Source organism: Xylocopa sonorina, chromosome 5, assembly GCF_050948175.1.
Source record: "Xylocopa sonorina isolate GNS202 chromosome 5, iyXylSono1_principal, whole genome shotgun sequence".
Classification (NCBI taxonomy): Eukaryota; Metazoa; Arthropoda; class Insecta; order Hymenoptera; family Apidae; genus Xylocopa; species Xylocopa sonorina.
This window is the reverse complement of record NC_135197.1, coordinates 7,807,311-7,830,994: the sequence shown is the minus strand read 5'-3', so window position 1 is coordinate 7,830,994 and position 23,684 is coordinate 7,807,311. Positions and strand designations below refer to the sequence as shown.

The following is a 23,684-nucleotide window of genomic DNA, read 5'->3' as shown; positions in this document are numbered from 1 at the left end:
CGCGAAACGAAGCAACCGGCACCCACGTAAGTGGCAGAATCGAGTGCGTTAAAAAAAAGCACTAGGTTGGCCAATATCCGGTCTGGGGCTGAGCTCGTTTGGAAATTCGAAGGCCTGCTTCAGCTCAGCCCGTGATCCACACGATCCACCGTATATCTTCGTTTATACCATCGTAAATGTACACTTTTCAATCAACATTTTGCAGTACGTTATAGCCCTGTAGGGAACCTCCCGTTTGAAATAATAATCCATTCTCGTAGATGAAGTTTTCCAATAGTTTTTACTTCCAAAAAGATGAATCGCGTAAGAAGTGTGCAGCATTTTACCGTTGAAACTGAAAATTCGATATTTCACGATTCTTTTATTTCAAACTACACAACAAGAAGGAAGATTAAGTAGCGTTGCTATTCATCGTCAGTCGAGTTACCTTCGCGTTTAATGTTATTTCGTTACGTCTATAGAAGCGAAGTATCGAGAAGCTAAATGTATTTCAAGAAATGACTAAAGAGTAACGCCATGCCTCTACTTTTTTATGACAAAAAATATATGCTACGATGATACGTTTTCTCACGGCCATAGCGGAGTACGTGGGTGAGGTTACGTGCCCCTAGTTGCCACCGATTGTTTAAAGCGTACCTCCCGCGGTTGCTAAGGAACGTTAAGGTAGGTCAAGGGCATGTAATTTATGCGAAATGAGTATCTGAAAAAAGTGCACTCTCTACGAACTCTTTTTGCTGGTGAAAAAAAAAATACCAAATCGTAAAACTTGCCGCGTTAGCTTATTATATTTAAAAATACATTTGCCATGTCCATTTTTATGGTGAAATGTAATTCATTATCGAGGAGTGACGAATTTCAAAATAGATATTTAATCAACTTAATTAGTGGTAAAGTCGTGGTACACGGGATAATGTAAGAATAATTACAGTCACAGATAGTTTGTTGTAAACGTATAAAACATTTACATATACGACCGCGTGTCGCGGTTTAGGATGCCCACGTACGCACTGATGTGGCCAGTAACGCATCATCAATTCGCGAGGCCCTATTAATGATACTAAGCTTCCTTCGATATTATATATTCCGTCGTTATTCAACAATCTTCTGTGTAATTCCGCCGCATATTGCATCATTGATGCAAATTAAATGTAAATCAAGAGCATATTGCAAGGCATGTAAAAGCTAGAGGCTAAAATACTAAATCAGTAACGTAATTGGTATGGCGGAGAAACTGTAATCACATATCCCTACAGAAATTCGAAACGTACGTATAAATTTTTAATATATTTTCGGGAGAAGAAGAGTACTCTCTCTTTCTCTCTACCACGTTTCCACCGTACAAAACCAACAGAACAATTCTTTCCGTCTCATAATTCGTGGAACCTCTATTTCTCCGAATGGTATCGGTATCTGATGATTAAAAAAACAAAAAGATATCTCACCACAGGAAACTCGAAACAAAAGAATTTGTCCTCCTTTATAAATAGGCTCCTAAAATTTGAATCACGTTTTACGAGCACAAAAACACGCGAAGGTACCGCTCTACGCGACGCTCCTGTGCCGCCACTGTCGCGTAGAACGCATGCGCTACTATCCTCCACTCCCTCGGCGAACAACTACCGATTCTGTCGGATTAAACCGAGGCGGCGACCATACCCTCAGTCGTTTGCTGCACAATGGCGCGATCGGTCTGTACTTGTTCGTTCTGCTGCCGCCGTCGTTTCTGAGCGGAGGGCCGGCCCAAAACGTTGGACCGTCCGTTGCGCGGGATATAAATCTTACCGCACAGTCTCCCTCGTTCGTAACCGCTCAGCTCCTCACGTTACTTTGTTTCTCTCGAATTATCCAGCCTCGCAGTCTGTGTGACGAAGGAGAAACAATAACAACGACGGCTGCTCGGAAGACGAATTGCGAGAGCCGTGAACGACAGAAAGAACACTACCGACAACCATCCAGGTAGAGTCGACAAGAAGAAGGCCAGGTTTTATCCGACGCGCTCGCTATTCGAAAAACCGATACGTCCGGCGGAAACCGGGTGTACGTTTTTCGAGCAGACGGCGGTTAATCAACAACGTCTTTGGGGGGAACACGGATTACGTCTGATCGTTTCTCCACCCCAGCCACCCGTTCAGGAACGTACGGCGACAACAGGAAGAACATACAAAAGGTAATGTCCTGTGCCATCCTGCTGCTTTACATACACAGATTAAATCTATTTAGAGAGAAAGAAGGGAATTATTGCGATGTGTGTGCGCGTATTTTGCGTATCAGCTCCGCGCGAGTACAGTGCAAAGTGCAGTGATTATTACCGACGCGTAGCGGATCGATGTCAGCCTCTTCGCGTGTTCTATCATATATTTACTTTGGTGCGCTTGCCCTGATATCAGTGTGCATCCCCTTTCTAGCTTTCCCATCGGGTCGTTTACTTGCCGCAATTAACCACGACAACCACCAATCGGTATTCCTAGCTTGACTACTCTGCGAATGCCATGAAAAGTTCACGGATATTTCCGTCCAGTATTTTAAGAGACCGTTCGATAAAATTCTTGAAACCTGTCCCGAGAAATTCACCAAGAATGGTAATCCATCGTTATCGTTTTGTTCCTGGTTCGCGTCGGAAGTCGTTAGAGAAACGCCGACGCGATCCATCGACGTAAAAGTCATGGACTGCGTGAGCGGACGTATTAGGCAATTTATTTCGCGGTATTGCGTCACGTTCGCGCGCGCTATTAATGCAACCGGTGCCCGCAATATCGCCGTGACAACTGTGGAACTCCGCCATTTTGACCTTACCGAAGGATATCTGCTATCTACTTGGATAGTATGCGTGCGAACGTGTACACACGCGTTTCGACACGCGCCACCGTTATGGACGCAACACTTTACTAATTCCAACCGAGCTATTTCGTCAGATTCTCGTTCATTCAATGATCGTGGGCATAGGGGATGCTTACCCGAGTTCCAGCGCGGAGCTCCCGCACCTGTCGCTACACCGCTGACCTTACAATTTTAAACGATCGAGTACTCCGTAGGAAAATGCATGCCTCGGTAAACCATCGAGCAGAGATGACGGATCGGAGTCACGTTCGAACCTTGACTACCTTTCGTCGAGGAAACCGGGGAACGAAACGTTTAACGCACATCCCTGATCTTTGGAACGGTAGGAGTTTTGCGCAAGTGCGTGGATATCGTAATGGCGCGATTTCGCGAATATCGATAGTCGGCATCCGTACAAACGATAAAGTCGAACAATCGAGGCAGTGGAATTCGAATTTCTGATTACCGACCGGTTTCGCTGTTTTTGCTGCATTATCTGGAAGCATTAATAAACTGAGACTGAAACCAGACGAATGCGTGTCGCAAAAAGTAAACGCGAACGGTAGTTCGAAGCTCACGCGACTTGAAACACGATGTACCTCAAATTGCATAGCGTTAAGAACCTTGAATTTATATATCGTCGGGTTTCGGCAATCGTAGTTGGAAAATCGATGTTTGCGAAGAAAAAGTTGCTTCTTTACAGTAGAGTCGCTTGCAAAAACGTGTTTCATAATTACTTTACAACTTTTATAACAGAACTTCAGAAAAATATCATAATTTAAGTTAATATTATGCGGGCAAAGGATTGAACATACTAGAAAATTGTATAACAGTACTAAGATATTATGTACACATATGTACCAAAGTGCATGTGATATCTGAGACATGATAATGAACGGTATGCAGTTATCGCTTGTTATGCGCAACGAGGTGTAAATAAAGGAGAAGAGGCTTCGATAAAAATTCGGTATATCATTAGCTATATTAATAATGCCCTCGAGAGTTGGTTGCATCACATTTTATAATTTTTCTGCGGCTCGGTTTCCTTTGCTGGATAGAACGTTACAGCGCAACGACCGCCTTACAGTGATATCCCTGACCTTACAGTGTCCCCTTCTCCATAGAAATTGCGCACAAGGCAGGACGAGTGTCGAAACGTCGTCTTTTGAAATTGTCCGTGAATCACATAGAGTTAATGAACGGAACCCTTGTCATCCAGGCCCTATTCTGAATACATATGATTTACCATTACGATTTTCTGTATACTCAAACTCGATATGTAATAAAATACTGCACTCAAATTGCAAACATATTGTGTCATACGATAACCTTCTTCTTGTTCTTGTCTGTCACAGAGCTTTTTCGTAAAAAAGAGTGACCGATTGTCACCCACGAAGATCTCCGTCCAAGGACCCAGCGGTAGCACGAAGCAACGCTGCGTGGGCCCGAGCACAAGTGATATTCTTACCTAATAATTAATCCGTATAAGCTATACAACGCGTTTATACCGATAGAGCTTAAAAGCGTTCAGATCGGCCCGTTACAATTGATAATCGTCGCAGCTACCGCGTTTGGTAATCTTGTGACGTGAAGTGTGTTCAAAAGGCTTTTCTGCTTTAACGGTCCATTGACAATAATTACGAGTAATTCTATAAAATACGATCGAACTACGAGGAACGAACAACACGGGTTTCGTTTCGCTAAAAACGAACTGGTTCGAGAGAGAAGGAGGAGGAGAAGAAGATAAAAAGGGAGGCAGACTAGTGCCGCGAGTGTAAAAAAAAAAAAGGAACGGTGCGTGTGTGAAAACGGCGCAATATGAGAGTGACAGCCGCTGTCAGACAGCAGCATTCTCTTCATCTGCAAGTTGCTCGTACCAACAATGGAAAGTTCCTGGTCAGTTCAAATAATAATCAGGACATCAGTCAACAGCCGACGAACGACGAGACGAGGTCGGTGCCGGAGGTTGTCTTCACTAGTTACGAACCATTGCCCACCGACCATCATGGGCCTACCATACTCGCAGATCGGTACCTGCTTCTTGGACCTGCCGAAGGAAGTACTCTCTACCGGTGCGTCGACGTTCACACCGGTCAACATTTAGTCGCAAAGGTTAGTTTTGAAGCTTTTTATACTCGTTTCTATTATGTTATGGTTTGTTTTATGTACTGAATGAACACGTGTAGTTTCTAATCCATTTATCGTTGCATACGTGCTGTTTTACGCGAGAGTGACATAAGTGAGTGCTAGTGTTATTGACAGACATCCCTACCAGTAAAGCTAAGGTTCGGTTACATAAAAGTAGACGAGAATTATTTCATTGCTTTAAAATTGTTTCGAAACTGTTTTCAAGTATAGGCCATAATTCAAATAATTTGTTTTAATAAAGTGATTTTTACAGCTCTTTAATCGTCTTGTGATTGGCGATTAAAGTGGTGTTTTCAATGCGAAGAATGCAAGTATGGCGGCGATTCAGTTTTCTAACCTTCTTGACTTACGTCACTCTTGTTTACGATGTGTTTTACGCTGTTCGTAGATGATTTCGTTCTATTTTGTTAATTAAATTACTTCCTTTTACTCTATGAAAAACTAACTGATTTTACAAACGGAGTGCATGCTGTAATGTGCCCTATAGATAATTGTGCAACACTTGTTGACTTCAGACCACAATAGCATTGCATACTGTGTACTCTTCTCAAGGAAATGTCGAATTGCGTTCTTATTGTCTTCTAAAATATAAAAATTCACGTTTTAATTAACTGTAACCGAACGATCCATTATTCATTCCCACGTGGGCAATGTTTAGTGCCCGATTGTTAATATCCCTTTTGTTATAGTATCGATAGTCGGTAAATGATCTTCATTTTTGCCATAAACTTACTCACAATACATCGTTATAGAAAACTTGTAAATAAAAAAGATAAATTCTTAGATTTATCTACGTTATGTAAGAGTAGCAACGTAATGCGAATTGATAAAGGTATTACGTAGTTAAAAGTTGCAACTTTTTTTATTCAATCGTCTCGAGCATTTTATTAGAAATCTAGACCATTTGTTTTATCCGCGTCATTGCAACATTTAAAAGTAATCCGGAGAAACGAAGACAGTCACGGCTAAAAGTTGTTGCACGTTTTATCTTCCCACCATATCTTCTTGAATAAGTTTAATCACGAACTTACCAAAACTTACTTCTCCTTCATTACAAAAACTTAATTCGATTAGTACGTTGCCCTGTATGTTGCATACAAGTTCCACACATTTGCAATAGGATATAGCGGTATACATTCATAGGTCTTTTTTATAAAAGCAAGGATTTCGTAGTAATTGTGAAATCATCGATAGAGATGTTCAGAATAATGTACCTAACTGAAGATTTCTCGAATAACGTTGTTGACGAAGAAAAATAGTCGCGAATGGATTTCGAAACACGTTTGGTCGTTTATCCTTGATAGAACAAACGCATCCTGCCTCCAGGATATGTGTCACGTAAGACTCGGAGGCAGGTGTGTAACAACGTGCAGAAACACGTCCAATAAAAGTTTACACGGTGTATCGGTGAAAATCACCTTTCTAAACTGTCGCCTACAGGCTTATTTCGTTGGGATTCGGGTCGAACGTGAATGGTTCACGCATTATCGGTCGATGCCACCGATTCGTATAATCCCGGATATACAAAAATTAAAAACCTCCGTGTAAAATCTAGTCATCTCTATTTTTGGTGAATTTTAAATCAACACTCACCCGGAAATAATTATTCCTCCTTCTGGAATATCTCTGATAGCGAATTTAAATGTTCCTTTACGTCAAGCGATAGTCTTTTATGGTTATATTTGTAAATTATAAACTTAGTTGTACCTTATTCTGGTTCGTGATGGATTATTTGCGTATTTCTTTTCTTATTTTTTATTTGCGCTTTTTGTCTCAAGGTTGGTACACACATTACGTATCCACATATTCATATTCAGCGTCATGTGTTTCTTGTTTTTACGACAATGTACATAGACACATCCTTACACGTGTACATAGGCACGTACTCCACATTGGTGGAAGAACGTTTAATTTTCTGTATTCGGAAGTATCTTGCAACGTACAGGACTTTGCTACCAAAATGGGAATATGTTTGATATCGAAGTTATTGCAAAACAATGCCTTCTACTTCCTCTACACTTTTCTTAGTAACTGGATCTGTCAAAAGTTTACTACTTCAATATTATATCAGGCACAAATCGAAATATCATATAATTTAGCTTCAAGTTTCTCAAAAACTAAAATCGAACCATGAAACTGACCTACATAACGTTAGTGTACCTGTAAAAAATGTCGAGTAAGAAATGCCTGTTTTTACTTTTTTTAAAAAACATATAAAAAACCTTTGCGCACTAAAAATATACACTACTTGCAAGTAATGAAATAAGAAATAATTAATTTTTGCATTAAACTGAATTATTTATCGATTGCTTTGCCAAAACTAAAAACTTTAAATTGTACTTGTGGAACCAATCTTGCTCTTTCTTATATTGACTTAAAATAATCAGATATTGGAAAAATAGAAACGGTATCCAATGGCAATCGAGATGAAATGCCTTCTGCAGAAGACTCATACTTTTTAGAGCGCGTCCGCAGGTACGGTTATACCGTTTAGAGGAAAAAGTAGCGGATCCTCTTCAGTATCCGGTGTTTCTTCTCGCGGTACTAACAACTGTTATTTCCATTGTCATCGGTGGCATAAGATTCATTGGTAGGGACGCGTGTGTCACTCTCTGAGAAAAGTTGTTCAGAATGTTATTGCGTCAACCTTCACCGCATTTCTCGCAATTAAATCCCATAGTTGTTGCATTTCTAATGAACGTTGCTGTTTTAAGAACGCGAACCTTGGATATGTTGCAACGTGTTTCACCTTCGAACGATGGATATTATTATTTCAGACTTGAAAAAGACTTCGAATTCCATAGAGATGATCTAGAATCGCTAAGATCTGCATCTCATTGGTTTAGTGTCGATGGATGTTCGACACGAGTGAATCGTTGCAGTGGATTCGCGATGAGGTAATGAGCAGAGACATTAGCGTTGATTCGACTGTTCATTTGGCAATTATTCGTCTATTTACTCTAGTGATCTGTAACGAAAGATTGATCCAAAATAGCAAAAGGTAATTGAAATCGATCGATCAGCAATTCAAAGTCTGCGACTGATCTGAAATATTAGAATTGTTGGTGGTCTGAATGGCTCAATCAATAAAGTAGCTGTCCGGGAAACGAAAGATCCGGGTTTGAATCACGCGGTTCTCTGCAATTCATATCATCACCACTCTATCTTCCTATAAGTAGTTCTTAGAAATCGAATTTAGTCTTGTCTCTTAAAACATTGATTTTACATTATCGAAATCTTTAATTATATGTACAAACACATCTGTATTCGTACAGGCTATTGATTTAAGCACGATGAATTTATCGGTAATCAAAATAATTCAATTCCTTGACAAATAAGAGAATCCGGATTTACATTCTGATTTAGACATGCGTATGCTGTTAAAGATTTCTCTGTTCAAAGAAATTATCCAATGATCGCCAATAGAATCAATGATAAGTTATCCATTTATAAAATAGTCGATTCATAGAATTAACCACATGTAGTACTTATAGATAATTTATTCCGATACTTGCCCATAATGAAAAGCGTTCATCCATCGCGAATGCCTCGTGTTACCTAACATTAATTTCATATATTTAAAGTAACTCCGGTTTCCAATTCGTTTCCTTTTAGTTATAAATATGATTATCTCTGTTCATTATAACGAACGTTTATTTTTCATGTAAATTTTTCCGGGAAAAGATAAAGCTGTTCACAGAATTGATTTACTAGTGACAGGATCGCAAATAAGAAAATGATAGATCATTGTTAGCGGTTCCGTGTAGTCACAGCCTTCGTATTCGGTTAATCCTTTAAGACTTGTACTTTATGCGGTTGTTAGCTTTCTTGCAGTCACATAACGGTCTTTATGAAATCCTTTAGCTGCCGTCGTATTAACGATTTCGGAATCTCGAATACTTCGGGACGACGTCTTCGAGGTCGCGTATTTGTTTCGTCTCTGTCGAACGGAAAAGAAATAGGAGTGCAGTGAATTTCTGTGAAAGAATTTTTGCCGTTTCTCCACCTTCTGCTGCGCTTGCACCATACAAATACGAATCGAGTATCCTGCAGCGGTTCTTATCGTCACTTTCGGCTTGCGAGTTGGTTTAAAGGGAAAATTTGGTGCAACAGCCAGTCGTTGGAAATCTCTGTATATACATTATCATTCTGATACTACTCTGGTGTTACTTTCGTAAAAATATCGCGCACTGCTCGAGACAAATGTTTCACTTATCGATTTTCCCTTAGAAATCCAAAAGAGTGGACGAGGGTGAGCATTGGCGTAGAGAACCACTGCTTTATACAACACGTTGCACCGTCGTAACCGATCGTGCAGTCGTTGCTTCCGCTATATAAAACCTCCTCTGAGGTTGTTGACGTAACTCGCTGCTATAATTCGAAGTAATTTATTTGAGGTTTTCGTGCATTTCGTTATGCGACTAATCTTCCGGGTAGCATTGTGTTCGCCGGTGAAAAAACATTGCGCGCGCTCCAGAAATTTCAGCCGAATTACTTATCGCGTTAGAAAGTGTTACATTCACATGCCAAAGAGTTTTAGCGGAGCATGGATCTGCATGGAATTTGTTATAATTTCTTATTTAAATTAGACAGAAAAAATTAATAATAGCTGCAACGTCTCGGTGTCTCGATTTTTAGAATGGTGGCTCGTGAAATGCATTACATAAGTAACAGCTCGTATTATTGTACATAAACGCGTAGTATCTGCTCAAGACGATCCACGATTGAACAAAGAGTAAAGTTTGTCTAAATAATTCCAATCATTTTTTCCAATTTTCGAACGAACCGAGCTGAGTCGATCTGCAGCGGTCGTATTAACATGGTCTGTGGATCCAAGTTTCCGTTGCAACACGTGGCAAACCAGGACTGGTGATCAGCCGAAGGGTTAGATAACACGAAATTAAAGCAGGTGCCGAATAATTATGCACGTAGAGCGCAGCAACCGCGTAAAATATCGCGAATTAAAAATCCCTCTGTTAAGGCAGCCGTTGTTAGGAATAACGGCAACCGGAACGGCGCACACATTGCGCAGCTGCACTGTTCCCAACAGAACCGCTGTTATTATACAACAAGACGTAACGGTCCGCTAATGTTGATCGGGTTGATCGGAGCTTCCACTGGTAAACTTGTTGCGAGATCGTCGATGTAACTAATTTAATTAGTCGCCGGGCAAATCTTTCTCTTCGGGACGAAGTTCAGTGGCTAATGGTCGACTAGCTAGATTACCTGACGACACATCATTGGTGATGGTTTGACGTAAATAATTCCTTGAGACTTTAATTTTTTTGTAAGGTATAAACTCTTTTTGTCGATTACACTAAAATTACCATGCGCCTGTAGGTTATAGAGCACCAGTAAAAGATATAAATATTCTTTCCTCCCTGCTACGCGAGGAACTCGAAGTTTCCCCTTCATCCGCCAGCTGCAGGCAAACCGCGCCTGTAAATAATTCGTAATTCACAAACGCAGTGTAATCACCTTATCTTCTTCCCCGAAAAGAATTGCAGACAGCGTTAGTCAGCAGCTACGGGTCATACTTCCTTCGATAGTCGCGACGTTCGACAGGCGAAACGCCAGGGCACACGGAAACCCTCCGACGCGTAGGGGTAGTCGCGAGAAGCAGCTGCTCGTCGCGCTTCCATTAACGTTTTACAATCATCACGTTATACAATGCACCGCTTACGTCATCATGCGCCAACAAACACAAGGCTGCACCTTGCCTCACCTCGCCGTTACTTGCTCGTATCGCCTGCTCTGCCCGTTATTCATAATCGTTCCTAAAGCCGGGGCCGTTTAATTTAATTGACGATTACATCGAGGCTTGCGTGACACGGTTTCGCAATCGCGCCCACCTTTTTTCACCAGCCTTTTCCCTTGGAGTTTATTGGCCGACTTTGGGATCATTTGGGAGAAGTTACACCAGATACGCGCCACTTTCTGAAAGAATCGTTGCACACTGGAATTGTGTAAGTTACTAGAAACATTATTTCGTACGTATTTATCAGCTACAGACCTCTTTGATGCAAATCGAAAGTGTTAAAGTGTTATTTGCAAAATTATGTATGAGGTCATACGTATAACAATCGCTGTATAAATTTAGCTTGCAGTCATCTTTTTTTTTTTAAGGACGATGGACATATCTGGGTTAATGTCGTATTGAATAACGTGTTTTAACCCTTTAAACACTGATGTTTGTCGAGTACATTCATTGATAGACAGCTGCTTTAATCGTTGCTCCTAACAAATCAAATATCTATTACAAGAGAGGAAATTTAACTGTTTTCCTGGATTAACTGATACGTGTGTAAGTTGGTAGGTTTAATGACACGGAAAATTCCGTAATCTATAAATGATGCTCACAGTGACTTTCGAAATAATGAAACCATCAAACTGAACAATATGTTTCATAGATAAAAGTACCAGTGCGATTCACAGATAAGATTGAATTCCATTTCAAATTCCAGCTAAATTTGGTTACTTCAACTTGTCACTGTAGTTTTCGTTCACTCATCGATTCGTTTAATCTGATAGCTATAATTTGTTGAAATTTGTGAAGTCTAGTCCACATTTATTGCGTCAGATTTATATATTCTAAAGCTAATGTATATTAAAATTAAGTCTAAAATTCAGTTCTATACCTGGCACACGAGAATCGACACGTTTCTCGAGGAAAGTTGTAAGCGCACAGAAGCATGGGTTAACCGGTTAATGTGGCGCAATCGAATACAATTGTGCGGCAAATTTTGTAAAGAAAAGTCGGTTATGGTGAGAAGAGTTCGCTGGAAATCGTGTGGCAATTGCTTCGTTGGAAACTTGGTTTGGAAACAAAGCGATCCCCGTGTTTGCTTTTCGGAGGATACGTGTTTAACTAAATGATTAAAGGTGTCGAGAGGAAAGTAATTCTTCTTTTTCGAGCTCCATTCGAATCATTGGTCCGTACGCAACGAAAACCATAAATTGCTCGATACCAGGGTCTAACAGAACGCGCATGTCGCAATCGAAAAGCAAATTCGAGAGACCTTGTGAAAAAGTCTATTGCGTTAAGGCCGTGACGAAAGAGAGCAAAAGCAATTAAAGCCTGGATTTTCTCGTTGAAAGAGAGACGCAAATATTTAATATCGCGATCGATTTGGAACGTACGATTAACTTTAAGTACTCGGTCGATCATGACAGATCAATTTCGTGTTATTTAAATCGTTACGATTATTAATGTGAGAATTTTTTCGTCACAAAGAAGAGAAGTCATTTAAAGTTCAATTCTATAACATATTCGGTTCATGAATAAATATGATACAATTCATCATTGAAATCTTTCGCGCTGTAAAATTTCCCTCTCCAAGTAACTCGGATCATTAAAATAGACGATGCGTAGGAAACATTATTTTAGTCACGCGCAAAATTCCCTCGGCGTATTCGATAGATGTTTGAACATCGTAAAGGTAATGATCGATCGGCAGTGGGTGATTTCGTAAAGAACGCAGTGGTGCCCTTATTAAACTAATGGGACTCGAGTTTCGAAACCATGTCAGGTTTCGACACGCGAGATGAACGGCCGGACGAACAAAGTTTCAAAAGTAGCCAAGATTTCGTGTTACTCTCTTATCGACCTGTTTTGAAAAGGCAAGGCGTTTACGAGTCGTTACAGTTCGATTCTTTGCCTAGTCGAAGCCAGACACGTGTTCACCCGTTTAATTTCGTGAACTTAATTCTGTTGCTCATATCTCTATAACGTCAATTCCTTGAATGGTAAATAATTTATGCATTGGTGTATTTATAACATCCTCGCCAATTTCTATTTTATCTATCTTAAAAGAAACACTGTAAACATGCATAATTTCTCTTTAATTTATACATAGTTAACCCTTCGCGATTAAAGGCCACATTGTAACATTTTATCCCACGATGATGATAATTAATCGTTTTCTGTGGCACAAATAAATAAGCGTAAGTACATCTTCTCTAAAAATACACCAAAGAAATTACAAGAATTTACGTTCTTGGTGCATTGTTTAATCGATCGGCAAATAACATCTCCAAAAGGTTAACGATACAATTATACCACTTTTTGTTATTTCAAGGCATCGGCATGTTTGGCCACACCCTCTGAAACAAGTAAATTGTGACTGGCGACAAAAAAATGTTGCCGCTATTGCGCAAGGTGTATCGGTTATTATTTTAATGCGTTTAATACGGCTGTCGCTATGAAAAAGACTCGACCGTCATATTTGGATCGAGTTCGACTTCTTCGTAGAGTATCCATCAATCAAACAAAATACCTAGAATATTGTTTTTGTTTCCCAATTTCAGTATCTCTGTACAATGGATGTTATATTCGATATTTAGGATATTAATTGTTCTTCTACCAGCAACACTGTAGAGATAAGCTCGCGCACACACGACTCGCGTAGACTTTGCTCTTCTCGTTGGTGCTTAACCGATCAGCCGGTCAATTCCATCGCAATTAGTCTAATTACTTAGCCGTTGGAAAGCAAAACCCACCGTTTCTTCGGTGTCCCGTGTAACCGGATGCAATTGCGAACGGAGCCTTGAACATCGACCATGATCGACTTACGCTGAAGATTCACGACCGAAAAAGTAATTAACCATTTCTTCGTTTTTATAAAATTTATCAAATATTGCACTGTAGCGTGCGATTAGAATTACAAATTATTCTCGACTGCCCCTACGCGATCATCTGTCTGATAATCATGAAATTTAACGGATTATTAAATTTTCATTCCCATCTATCTTTATTATCGCAATATGTTCCATCAATGAGCATCGATGATAAATTCGTGGAATCGTTACGCGCTCTCAATCGTTGATCATATACGCAATCCGTGATAGGCGATAACGCAAAAAGAAAGGTAGACTTTGCGATACATAAGCATCATTGTTACAAATGGAATTTATCACGAGCCGGATTATCTGGGTACCGATATATGTTAGCGGAAAGAGATTGTCTAATCAGACGGAGGAAAAATATAATCCTAGAGGAAACGTTAACCATATGCACGTTAGCAAAGTGGCCGGTTCGAGGGATCCGGATATTTGTATTGTCTGCTCACCGCGGATATCCGTATTAACCGGTCAATGCTAACGTACAATTATCTAGCACAATGGCAGATACTGTACGTGTTATTGAGAACATACCGCGTCCGCATGACTTGCTCCTTAAAGGGATCCATGTAGAAGAACTACTTCTCTCTCACTCTTCCCCCTTGCCATCATACTTTGTGTGCGACAGCCCATTCAGTATTAAGATTGAGGAGGTATTTGCATACAGTACAATTGCCGGGGCAGTTTAGTAATAAAGTGAACGATATCCGAGTCGGAGTTATAATTCAATGTTATAATTCGACGCGCCTCGCAGATACAGGCTTCGAATGATATATTATATCGGATGGCGATGTACGACGGAAACGAGTATTCCAATTCTGAGGCGATCCAACTGCAGTGTCCCCTCTGTTATGCCCAGCGGTTCTAATGCGAGCGCCCGCAGACGTGGCCACGTGAAACACGAATTATTTGTCCTTACTCGGGGAGATTATCCCTTAATTGGCGGCAGTTGTATGGAAACGACGACGGTGTGAGTGACGCAACGATTTTGCTGAATTTCAGGCGTTGACCGTGGACGACAAAGGTTGCAAGGCGCTGCTACAGGCTCACATTCGATTGGAAGGCACCGGAGCGGCAAGCGGTATCGCCGGTGTAGTGGGAGGACCCGGAGGTCGACGCTATCTCCTGCTGGAGGGCCACCACGGCGACCTGCACGCCTACGTAAGGGCGCGCAGGAGACTGCGGGAACCGGAGGCGAGGCGGCTCTTCCGGCAAGCGGCCAGGGCCGTGGCTACGTGCCACGAGTACGGGGTCGTGCTCAGAGATTTGAAGCTCCGGAAGTTCGTTTTCGCCGATGAAGCAAGGTGAGGAGCAATAAAATACAGTTTCGTAACGAAACTGAGAAAGAGTCGGTTAACATTGGTGGACACGATATTAGAAACATTCTGGTGAAATTGCGAAACTGCGATTTTCCAAAACCGGTTACTTTACACAAATCTACCTACGCATACGTGCACCGCAAAACATATGTAGGTAAAGCTACACTTTATACTACCGAGAAGTTACATCTTTGCAAATTTCGTTGCTTTACTCTCGAGAAGAAGTGATAAAGAGCTCGTAATTAGCAATAATTCGGTATCTCCAGAACTTGGCAGCTCGTAATCTCTTTCGCAGGTCTGCTTACGACTTCCATTAAGAAATGAGCTCAGATATTGATTTAAATGATACGTCTCTAACATGGAAAAAAGTAAGGTGCCTCGAAGTGACAAACTAGTCGTTAATTTGACACGACTGTCAACGATACGTTACGCCCACGTATCATTTGTGGCATTCTTAGAGCGAGTGAGAGAGAGAGCGTACGTTGCAGTCATGGAAAACCAGTTCGTATTCGTTTCATTTCCATATTCGCCTGTAATTCTTTTGCACCATCGGTTACACGGGAGAGGTGTACCTCAGAAAAGAAGTACTTCCACGCCTACATAAATTAATTTCCCCTTCACCGACCGATACACACCGGCACAATACGTAACCCTTGGACGGTTAATGAATTCCGTTCTATTTTCTTGTTTTCATTCCAACCCGGCATTATTTATTGCAATTTATTGCGAATTCGACAAGTTGTTGTCACCGTTGCATTCGAAACGGAGGTTTCAGCTACGTTCCCGATTTAATGGGATTGCGATAGATTCCAGCGCTTAACAATTTCTGTAAAAATGTTTTTATCTGTAATCGATATTCTGGGACATGGTCTAACGTTGAATTCCAAAGGAATGGCTCTCGCCTTTTGCGTTCTGTTTCCGACTTATTCTTCGATTGAATTTATCGGCGATTTTCTTTTCTATGGCTTCTCAGCAGAAAGAAAATTGCCTACCCGCGAATATTCAACGTGTTCGTTCATAACACTTTTAGTGGATACTGTGAGCAAAATAAATCAAATATGAAGTCTACGATTTATCTGACATTTACATTCCGATTAACTGTTGAAAAATGTCACATAAATAGGTATAGACTTTAACAGTTGAATTTCAATCTACATCTGTCTGTCAATCTTTATTTTTTTACACTCCTTGCGGCAACTCCCCACAGTCCTTCCATCAAACAGAAACTATCGTAACTACCATTCAATCACGGTGCAAACAACAGTGCATAAAGTCTCAGGTGGACAACTAGTAAACGCACCCAGGCACACAATGCTATAAAAGCGCGATGTAGGTCATTTTGACTCTATTCGAAGCCAGAGCTGTTACACACTGCCAACCTTCCACGGTGCAATAAAATGTAACTATTGTCCCCGTGTCACTCGATACCGAGGGCAGCTTGATGAAGACTTAAACGATTCGTACGATTGTACAAGTTCCCCATGATTAATAATGGCTTTGCTGAATTACGATCTTAACGTAATCTTAACAACTCGATTAGAAATTATCTTTCAACTGAAGAACGTTCGTCTCGACTCCATCGCGGACTAGACAAAAATTTGTCGCCGTGGAACGAAGTAACGTTTAAGAAGCGGGGTCACACTTGTTAACCCGCATGGATCGCTTAAATCCCACCCTACTGTCCTCCGGTTCGTGTACAGGGTGGGTGACATCTCGATCGTGCATATGCAGACGGAATGAATTCGTGGAACGAACGGATCGCGCCACGCCAGACCACGCCGGGACCACGCCACGGCGAGCTATTCGCAAGGCGTGTTCCCGCGGTTAAACGTGACTGTTCGCGCGATACCACGCACCTACACGCGAATTACCCGTGGCGGTGAGTGCAACGAGCTCGAGGGCAACCGAGCAACCAAGATACCAAATGGGCGAGACACCAGGGTGTACACAGGGTGTCCCAGCAATCGCAGTACACACAACCGACATTTGAATAATTCTTTAGAAGAAAAAAGTTATTCCATTTACATTCCAACGTTCATCTTACTAATGTAACAAATATTCGTGGAATGTTGTTCAGTGGATTGAAACACGGAAACTTTGAAAATCGTTCGCGTTGCAGAAAAAAAAAAGTTCATCGTTGGATTTCAGTCTATTCATTGATCAAGTGAATCATCCCCTTCCTGGTTATGTCACGATTGCCGGGAGACACCCTGTGTGCTTGCCGTCTCTGTCTAGTATGGTGCAAGCACCGTGTGTGCGGCACGATAAAGGCTGAGAGAACGAGAAAGCCACCGGCGTGTGTAGCGCACAGTGTCGGTTCAATGTTGGCCAATCGCGCGTTGCGCTCGCATTCCTGCCGCTCGGTGAGCTGCTCCCGCACGTAGAATAAGGAGAAGCGAGAAGGAAAGATCAGCGAGATACACACGCCGAGGGAGGAGGTGGTGTGGTGACAGAGGGGAGGGCACGGGGAATGTTGCAAGCCAGAAAAGCATATTGGTTCATCGGCTGGGGAGATTTTGAAATGCTGGTATAATTAGGAAACGCGTGGTTCGTTCCACCTCCCAGAAACTTGTCGACGTCCAGGCGTACGTCTCTTTACTCGCACGATTGCATTACAAGCCGTGCGTGTACTTGCACCGTACAGATCCGTTGACCCCAAACGTGAGATCCTTGTGGTTTTTTTTCTTCTAAATAGAACGATACAGGGTATACTCCAGGGAAGAGATGTATCTGAAAAGCTTGTCACACCTTCGAATGGGGGTAACGAGCTTTCGAGGTGAATGCTTCCGGTAATGGAATGAATCTGCGTAGGAGTGTCATTAAAAATGCATTTCCGATAGATATGCATCGGTTTCGTGTCAGTCGTTTTGTTACAAATATAATTACGATGGTTGCAATGCGCAATACCGATACGTAACTATCCTTGTATCTTGCTGCAATCACGCTTATGCAAATATCCTTGTGTTTCCTCTGGCCTCAGATTTGCATCGCCTTTTTTCCTCATGGTATCGCAACTTTTTCCTATGTTTTTTTTTTTATCCAATCGAAATGTCTACCTGTAAATATCATTTAGCATCATATTCGTGAAACAGCAGAAGGTTACACTTTCCTTGTTCCATTTGGCCCACGTTTATCGATGGCGTCACGATTCGCATGGGATTTGCGACATCTTCGGTCGAAACATTTTGTCATTAATTTCGTTGCTCTTCAAGTACACCAAAACCATCGGAACAAAAAACTGACAAGCTCTGCGCTCCGTTAATTGCAACGTCCCAATGTAATCTCCAATCGCAGGTAGTGTGTCAGTATAACAGAACAGTCAACAGTACAGAATCTCTCTTACGTTTTCCGAAAGGGTTAATCCATTGTAGCTGTCAATGATGGTTACGCATTCTGTCCTTCGCTACGCTGAGCACGCGTGGTTCCTTTTTTAAACGTTCCATCGCGCGGCTATTGCCTTAGTACGCGCGTGACGCAGCGCACGATGACGCGGACAGATACGTGGCAATATCCTTATAAGCGAAGATCTTTGTCCATCAACAATGCCAACGACGTCCGAGATATATCGATACTTGTTGGCGGACGGGCAACGAGACACGCTCTCCCGTGTCTAATTCTGGTGTACAGCATCATATGAAATTCATTGACGCCAAGGTTCTTGACACTCTACGCTCCTTCTTTTCACGCGTTTGCCCCTCTCGCGTTCCGCTCCGATCGTCCTTCGAGCGCTCGCGGACCATTCGATCAGACCGATAGCCACCGGCCAGAAATTCATTTCCATTCGAGTCCTTGACGCTTTTGTCGTGTTCCTTCTTCCGTTCCTCCTAACGGCGAGGACCGATCGATTGATCGAATCAGCGATTTCCCGGATGCGTCTTTTTACGGAGTTCAAGTGTCACGACGGAACAGCCGATAATACAAAAGGGATGCACGCGTCGACCGACGCCGAGGAGGAATAATTTCCTTCGGCCGGAAGTCCCTCGAGCTTTCCTGTGCATCTATGGTCCGCTGTTCAGTTCATCGCATCTGGGCAAACTTCGCCTTCTTATTATACTCGAGTAATCGGCACTTTTTCTCTTATTCTTTTCATATTCGAGTGGGAAAAGATTCTTCAAGTTGCTAGAAATTCTTCAAATTGTTTAGCTGTCGCAACAAGCGATTAAAATGTTTTATTAATATCATGTTTACCTTTTATTGTTATCGCTTCTGCGAATCGCTATCGAATTTAAATTGGCGCATAAAAAGCTACTTAAATGCTCGCTACATGTAGACCCAGGGAATGATATCTGACAAAGATAATATCGTTATTAATAATATAATCGTGCAATCTTTATAAGAAGAAAGAAAGAAGATACAATATCTGTGAAGGTATTTATCGTTTATTAGTGACTATGGAATACCATTCTTCTTTCGACTAAACATTTTAATGTAATTCCTCACGTGGAACGCTCTCCATTCCACAAGCCCGGTCTCGAAAATACGAATCTCTGGAGGAAACCACGGCGAATTTATCGGCCGCGCGACGCGAGGTTCTTGAACCCCACGGTCTGTCGTAGGAGTCGTCGTGGTTGTTTGCTTACGAGTGAAAGTTTGCGAAGAAAGCTGTACGGTGTCCAATCCTCAATCTTCGTCGCGTCTCTCGAGCGAGCGCGTCCAAAGTGGAGAACGCGCGCGAGAAACTGGGTTGCTTCTAGGAAACGAGACTCGAGGCCGTTGACACTCGATCGGATTTTCAAGATCGTGCCAGCAGGCTCTCTCTTCCTCCTTTCCTTTCTTCTCTCCTCGGGGAGCGTCGAGACCAGATGAATCAATGAAAGTATGCACCGTAAATACAACTAGTAGTGGAACGCACGAAAGAGAACAGAATTTTGTGTTCGTGATTAATTTTAAACGATTATTTAGCGTACATTGTCGCTTGATTTCGCCGTGATATCGATCTCGTCTCCATGTGTGTGTGCACTTCCCGAACGATTACAACATTACATGTCGACCAAATGTCTCGGCCGATACGAGAGCTTAAAGTTGCTCAAGACCCGAGAATATTACGTGCACGCACTGTCGCCAATCTGTTTTAAATGTATTCTAAGAACGTTACTGTTGGCAATAATTTGATTTCGAATTTCCTCCGCCTCGTAGCTTGATATTACAAACGACATTTAATTCGAACCGCTGTTGGGCAAGATATTATTTACGAGTATCAGAATAAATAACGTTAGCCTCGGTTAAAACGACCAAAGGGCTGCGAACAATTGAATAACGATTCAATTAGGAACAGTGATAATTTAGTGCTATATATATAGGACATTATAAAAATCCACAAGCTTTCCTGCTGCATTTCAACATCTCGAAATAGCACAAACCGATGCCAAATGGCCCTAAAAATCGTATTACAAGGCTTCCATTGTACAGCCACCATTTTCCACCTCCCTTGACTGTCGTCTTCTCAAACTTGCAAAGTGCATAAATAATATGCAAACAAGAATAAATCACAACGGTCCTGTTGCAAAATGCCACCGCGCAATTCTGAATCATCTCGACCAGAAGTAAATTATACGACAAACATCCATCTCGCAACGTGCACGGAGCGTCGCTTCAAACTAGACGGCGAGATGAAAAGATGGAAGCCTCGCCGAGTATCGTAATCGATGCGAGGAAAGGAGCATCGTGGAAAGCTTACTGGTTACCTAAGAGCCGGGATTATTACGTACATACGCGCGTTCCGCGACTTCCGCGTTGCAGGTTGATCAACTGTGCGCGCTCACTCTCCTTTCTTTCTTTCACCAGTGCTTTCATTGCGGCTCGTTCCGCGACGCGAGGCGACGCGAGGCGACGCGAGGCGACGCGATGGCTCAATCGCGATGTCGCGTCCTCCTCTGTTACTAAATTGAAAATACCTCGTACGTAAAAGGTTGCACACGATCCCAGGCGGTCGCTGCGGCGTCTCGTTATACCCCTTTGCCTCCGCGGTGTATTACACGTGCGACCATCGACTTCGCTTTATATAAATTGTCCGGCCGATGACGCGGACGTTGGACGACGATCTCGGTTTATTCTTCGAGGATGACGCATCCGCAGAGGATGTAGAATGAAACAGACCACTGTGCTCCCGATGGAACCGGAGGAAGGGGTGTGCGCGGAAGGGTTCGTTTGACGCACCGTCGCTTCTTTTCTAGACCTGCCGCACTTGCGAATCATGAATAACATTCCATCCTTCTGTCTTATTTTCAGACCGCTACTATTTCCACCGCGATCATGCTATATCGCATTTCCTGAATCCGCTAAGAGCCGAGGACGCGACTCGAGGCGATGTGAAGGAGGCGTGAACGCGAGATCGACACGTTGCACGTTTTAACGCCTGTCAATTGTTTCGATTTCAGGACACGACTCCGCCTGGAAAGTCTGGAGGATGTCGTGATCGTCGAAGGTGGCGACGACAAACTGACGGACCGACGGGGCTGTCCGGCTTACGTGGCGCCGGAAGTGCTGCGCTCAGGGCAAGCCTACTCAGGCAAGGCAGCCGACATCTGGTCGCTTGGCGTGCTCCTCTACACGATGCTGGTTGGACGTTATCCGTTCAACGACGCGGAGCACGCGTCCCTGTTCGCCAAGATCTCGCGCGGGCACTTTGCGGTGCCTGAGGGCCTCACACCGCGTGCTCGCTGCTTAATCCGCTCGCTCCTGAGAAAGGAACCGTCCGAGAGGCCATACGCGGAGGACGTGCCTAGGCATCCCTGGCTGGCGAAACCGTTGCGGGTCTGCACCGCGTCGAGCAGATCCTCCTGTCAGGATCAGATAGTACCAGAGCTACCTAACAATCCTCAAGACTGACTCTTCCGAGAGAAGAAGATATATTCCGCGCGCGCTGGACCCAGCTTTCCTTATTAATCCTTTATTTGGACGAGACATACGCGGGGGGTTCGTTTTCGAATCGTTCACATGGCTTCTGTTTTCTTGTTCAGCTATTTATCCTCTCTTCACCTTTGGTTTTTCACTTTGCGAGGACGTAACGTTAAGGTACAGACGCTTGGTCGCTGATCGTTCTACGGTGGATGAAAGAGTTTGAAAAGAGAAGTTAACAAAATAGAAATGTTTCTTTGACGAAAATAATGGACGAGAGAGAAATTGGCTGATGTAAAGAATGATTAAATTGCACCTAATTTGCCGTAATCGCTACTTTCGCTAATTCGTTCAAGATTCTGTACTGGGAACAATCAATGTCAAGGAAAAGACAGACTTGTTTATATGATATTATTTTTTTAAAACCAAAAACTCGAACGAAAGATAATTCTGGACCAAAAAGAAATAGAAAATGGTACTTAAGTAGTTGCGTAGAATTTTACGAGTGCGGTGAAGCATCTGTGTGTTTAGCTTAGTAGACAGTGATAAGAGGAGCCTCCACAAAAAAATTGATTTCGTTTTTATCTGTGATTTCATCCGTAGATGGACACATAGTTTTTGCTGAAAAAAGTGCAGGCAGCACGAGCCCATGAAGTTGGTCAAGAATTCGTACAATCGATATACAGACCAAGATTCTGGAAAAGGCAAACAAACAAATTGTCAAAAATTTTGGAAGCTGAAAGAGTTAAAGTTGTGTTCTTTAAATTGTAACTATGTATGTATAAGTTTTATATATTCTTTCTATGCACAGATCACGTGTAAGAGCCATGTTACCTATTGGAAAGATACCAAATAAAGGATTAAAAGTTGAAGAGATCGTTTCGGTCCCGAATCATTCGTTCTTTTTTTGTGTGTTTTATTTCGTCGATACGCCGAAGGAGGACGGCTTAGAATATAAGGATCGACGTATGCGTATTGCGATTTTGATCGGGAAACGTTAAAGGAAACCAATGAGATGATCGTTAATTAAGTTTTATTGTTAACAAAGACCTGCGAGCGATTATTTATTGTTGCAATTCAATCTGTTCTCTCTTCGAAACGCCGAGGCGTTCTTAAAAGTGTTTTATATATTATCGAGAAGAAATATCGCTCTAATATAATATCTTTTTAGTCGAAATTATTTATTTTTTTAATCTACATGCTCGTGTGTCTTTGTCTCTGCAAACGATCAGTTAACATCCAGACAAATTAGGTTTCATTTACATGTAAGAGATGTATACACCCTTCTCAGAATAGAAATACGTGCATATTTGCAGACAGTGTTAAAGACAAGGAGAGCAAACGTTAATAGTAAAAAATTAATTTGCTGATTAGAAAATTCAGAGCAAAGTTGTGGTGTGCTGGAAATTTTTGTTCGTACAATCGAGGCGTGAAAGTTTTTGCACAGTGTACATAAATTCTGAATAGATTTAGAAGCTATCTACGCGTAAACAAGCATCACATTTAATTTTAATTTTAAAAGATTGAAAAATTCTCTTCTTTTCTTCTGTTTCGTTTCCCTCGTAAAAACCATTCTCAGTAAAGTTACACAGGAGAAGTTTAACGATTAAACCCCTGATCATCGCTAATGGTTTGGTTCGAAGAAAGTACCAAACGTTGTTATCTGATACCTATACAAATTATTTTATAATTCCCACGAAAATAAAGTTAAGTCTAGAATTACCGGATGTATGCGTTGGACAAGTGTGTAAGAGACATTTTTCCTTTATATTTTGTAATGCAATTCGCTCCGTGCACTGTTGTACCGTACGTTCGATTACAGTGCACGATTCCTCGTATCGTTTCAGTCAGGGTACAATGGTGAGAGCGTTCCACCAGCGCTAAAACATGTATATAAGTTCAGTCCATTAAGTCCTACTAAATCCTAATAAATATTCATTAGGT

The 23,684-nt window shown here is 42.0% G+C and overlaps 2 protein-coding genes across 12 annotated transcripts in view; one reads left to right on the top strand and one right to left on the bottom strand.

The window, feature by feature from the left end:
* The window catches only part of LOC143424017 (putative RNA methyltransferase CG11342), a 29,041-nt gene extending 25,892 nt beyond the window's left edge, over positions 1 to 3,149 (bottom strand). For 3 of the 9 annotated variants that reach the window (XM_076895816.1, XM_076895812.1, XM_076895811.1), the window contains exon 1: positions 2,955 to 3,149. Coding sequence is in view for 1 of the 9 variants with exons in the window: in XM_076895810.1 (XP_076751925.1) it covers positions 2,363 to 2,394 (32 nt within the window). In the remaining 8 variants the exon portion in view is untranslated. Of the gene's footprint in view, positions 1 to 1,442; positions 1,583 to 2,309; positions 2,442 to 2,954 lie in introns of those variants that run through there. The other 6 variants (XM_076895818.1, XM_076895814.1, XM_076895817.1 and 3 more) reach the window with 6 other exon arrangements.
* Positions 1,664 to 22,632, top strand: Trbl (tribbles pseudokinase 2). 3 transcript variants are annotated; one of them, XR_013101872.1, is made up of 5 exons: positions 1,664 to 2,167; positions 4,173 to 4,929; positions 14,587 to 14,888; positions 21,281 to 22,327; positions 22,377 to 22,632. XR_013101872.1 is itself a non-coding variant. In XM_076895808.1 (4 exons), exons 2-4 carry the CDS (start codon positions 4,636 to 4,638, stop codon positions 21,729 to 21,731), a joined length of 1,047 nt encoding a protein of 348 aa, XP_076751923.1. In that variant the 5' UTR covers positions 1,664 to 2,167; positions 4,173 to 4,635; the 3' UTR covers positions 21,732 to 22,632. The 3 variants fall into 3 exon arrangements, 2 of the variants coding, with proteins under 2 accessions (XP_076751923.1, XP_076751924.1); XM_076895808.1 differs by having other exon boundaries at positions 21,281 to 22,632; XM_076895809.1 differs by lacking the exon at positions 1,664 to 2,167 and adding an exon at positions 3,614 to 3,784 and having other exon boundaries at positions 21,281 to 22,632.
* The last annotated feature ends 1,052 nt before the right edge of the window (positions 22,633 to 23,684 follow it).

Coding starts and splice junctions, on each gene's coding strand:
- Trbl (XM_076895808.1), top strand. CDS start 4,636: ATGAGAGTGACAGCCGCTGTCAGACAGCAGCATTCTCTTCATCTGCAA. Junction 4,930..14,586: donor GTCAACATTTAGTCGCAAAG/GTTAGTTTTGAA, acceptor GCTGAATTTCAG/GCGTTGACCGTGGACGACAA. Junction 14,889..21,280: donor GTTTTCGCCGATGAAGCAAG/GTGAGGAGCAAT, acceptor TTTCGATTTCAG/GACACGACTCCGCCTGGAAA.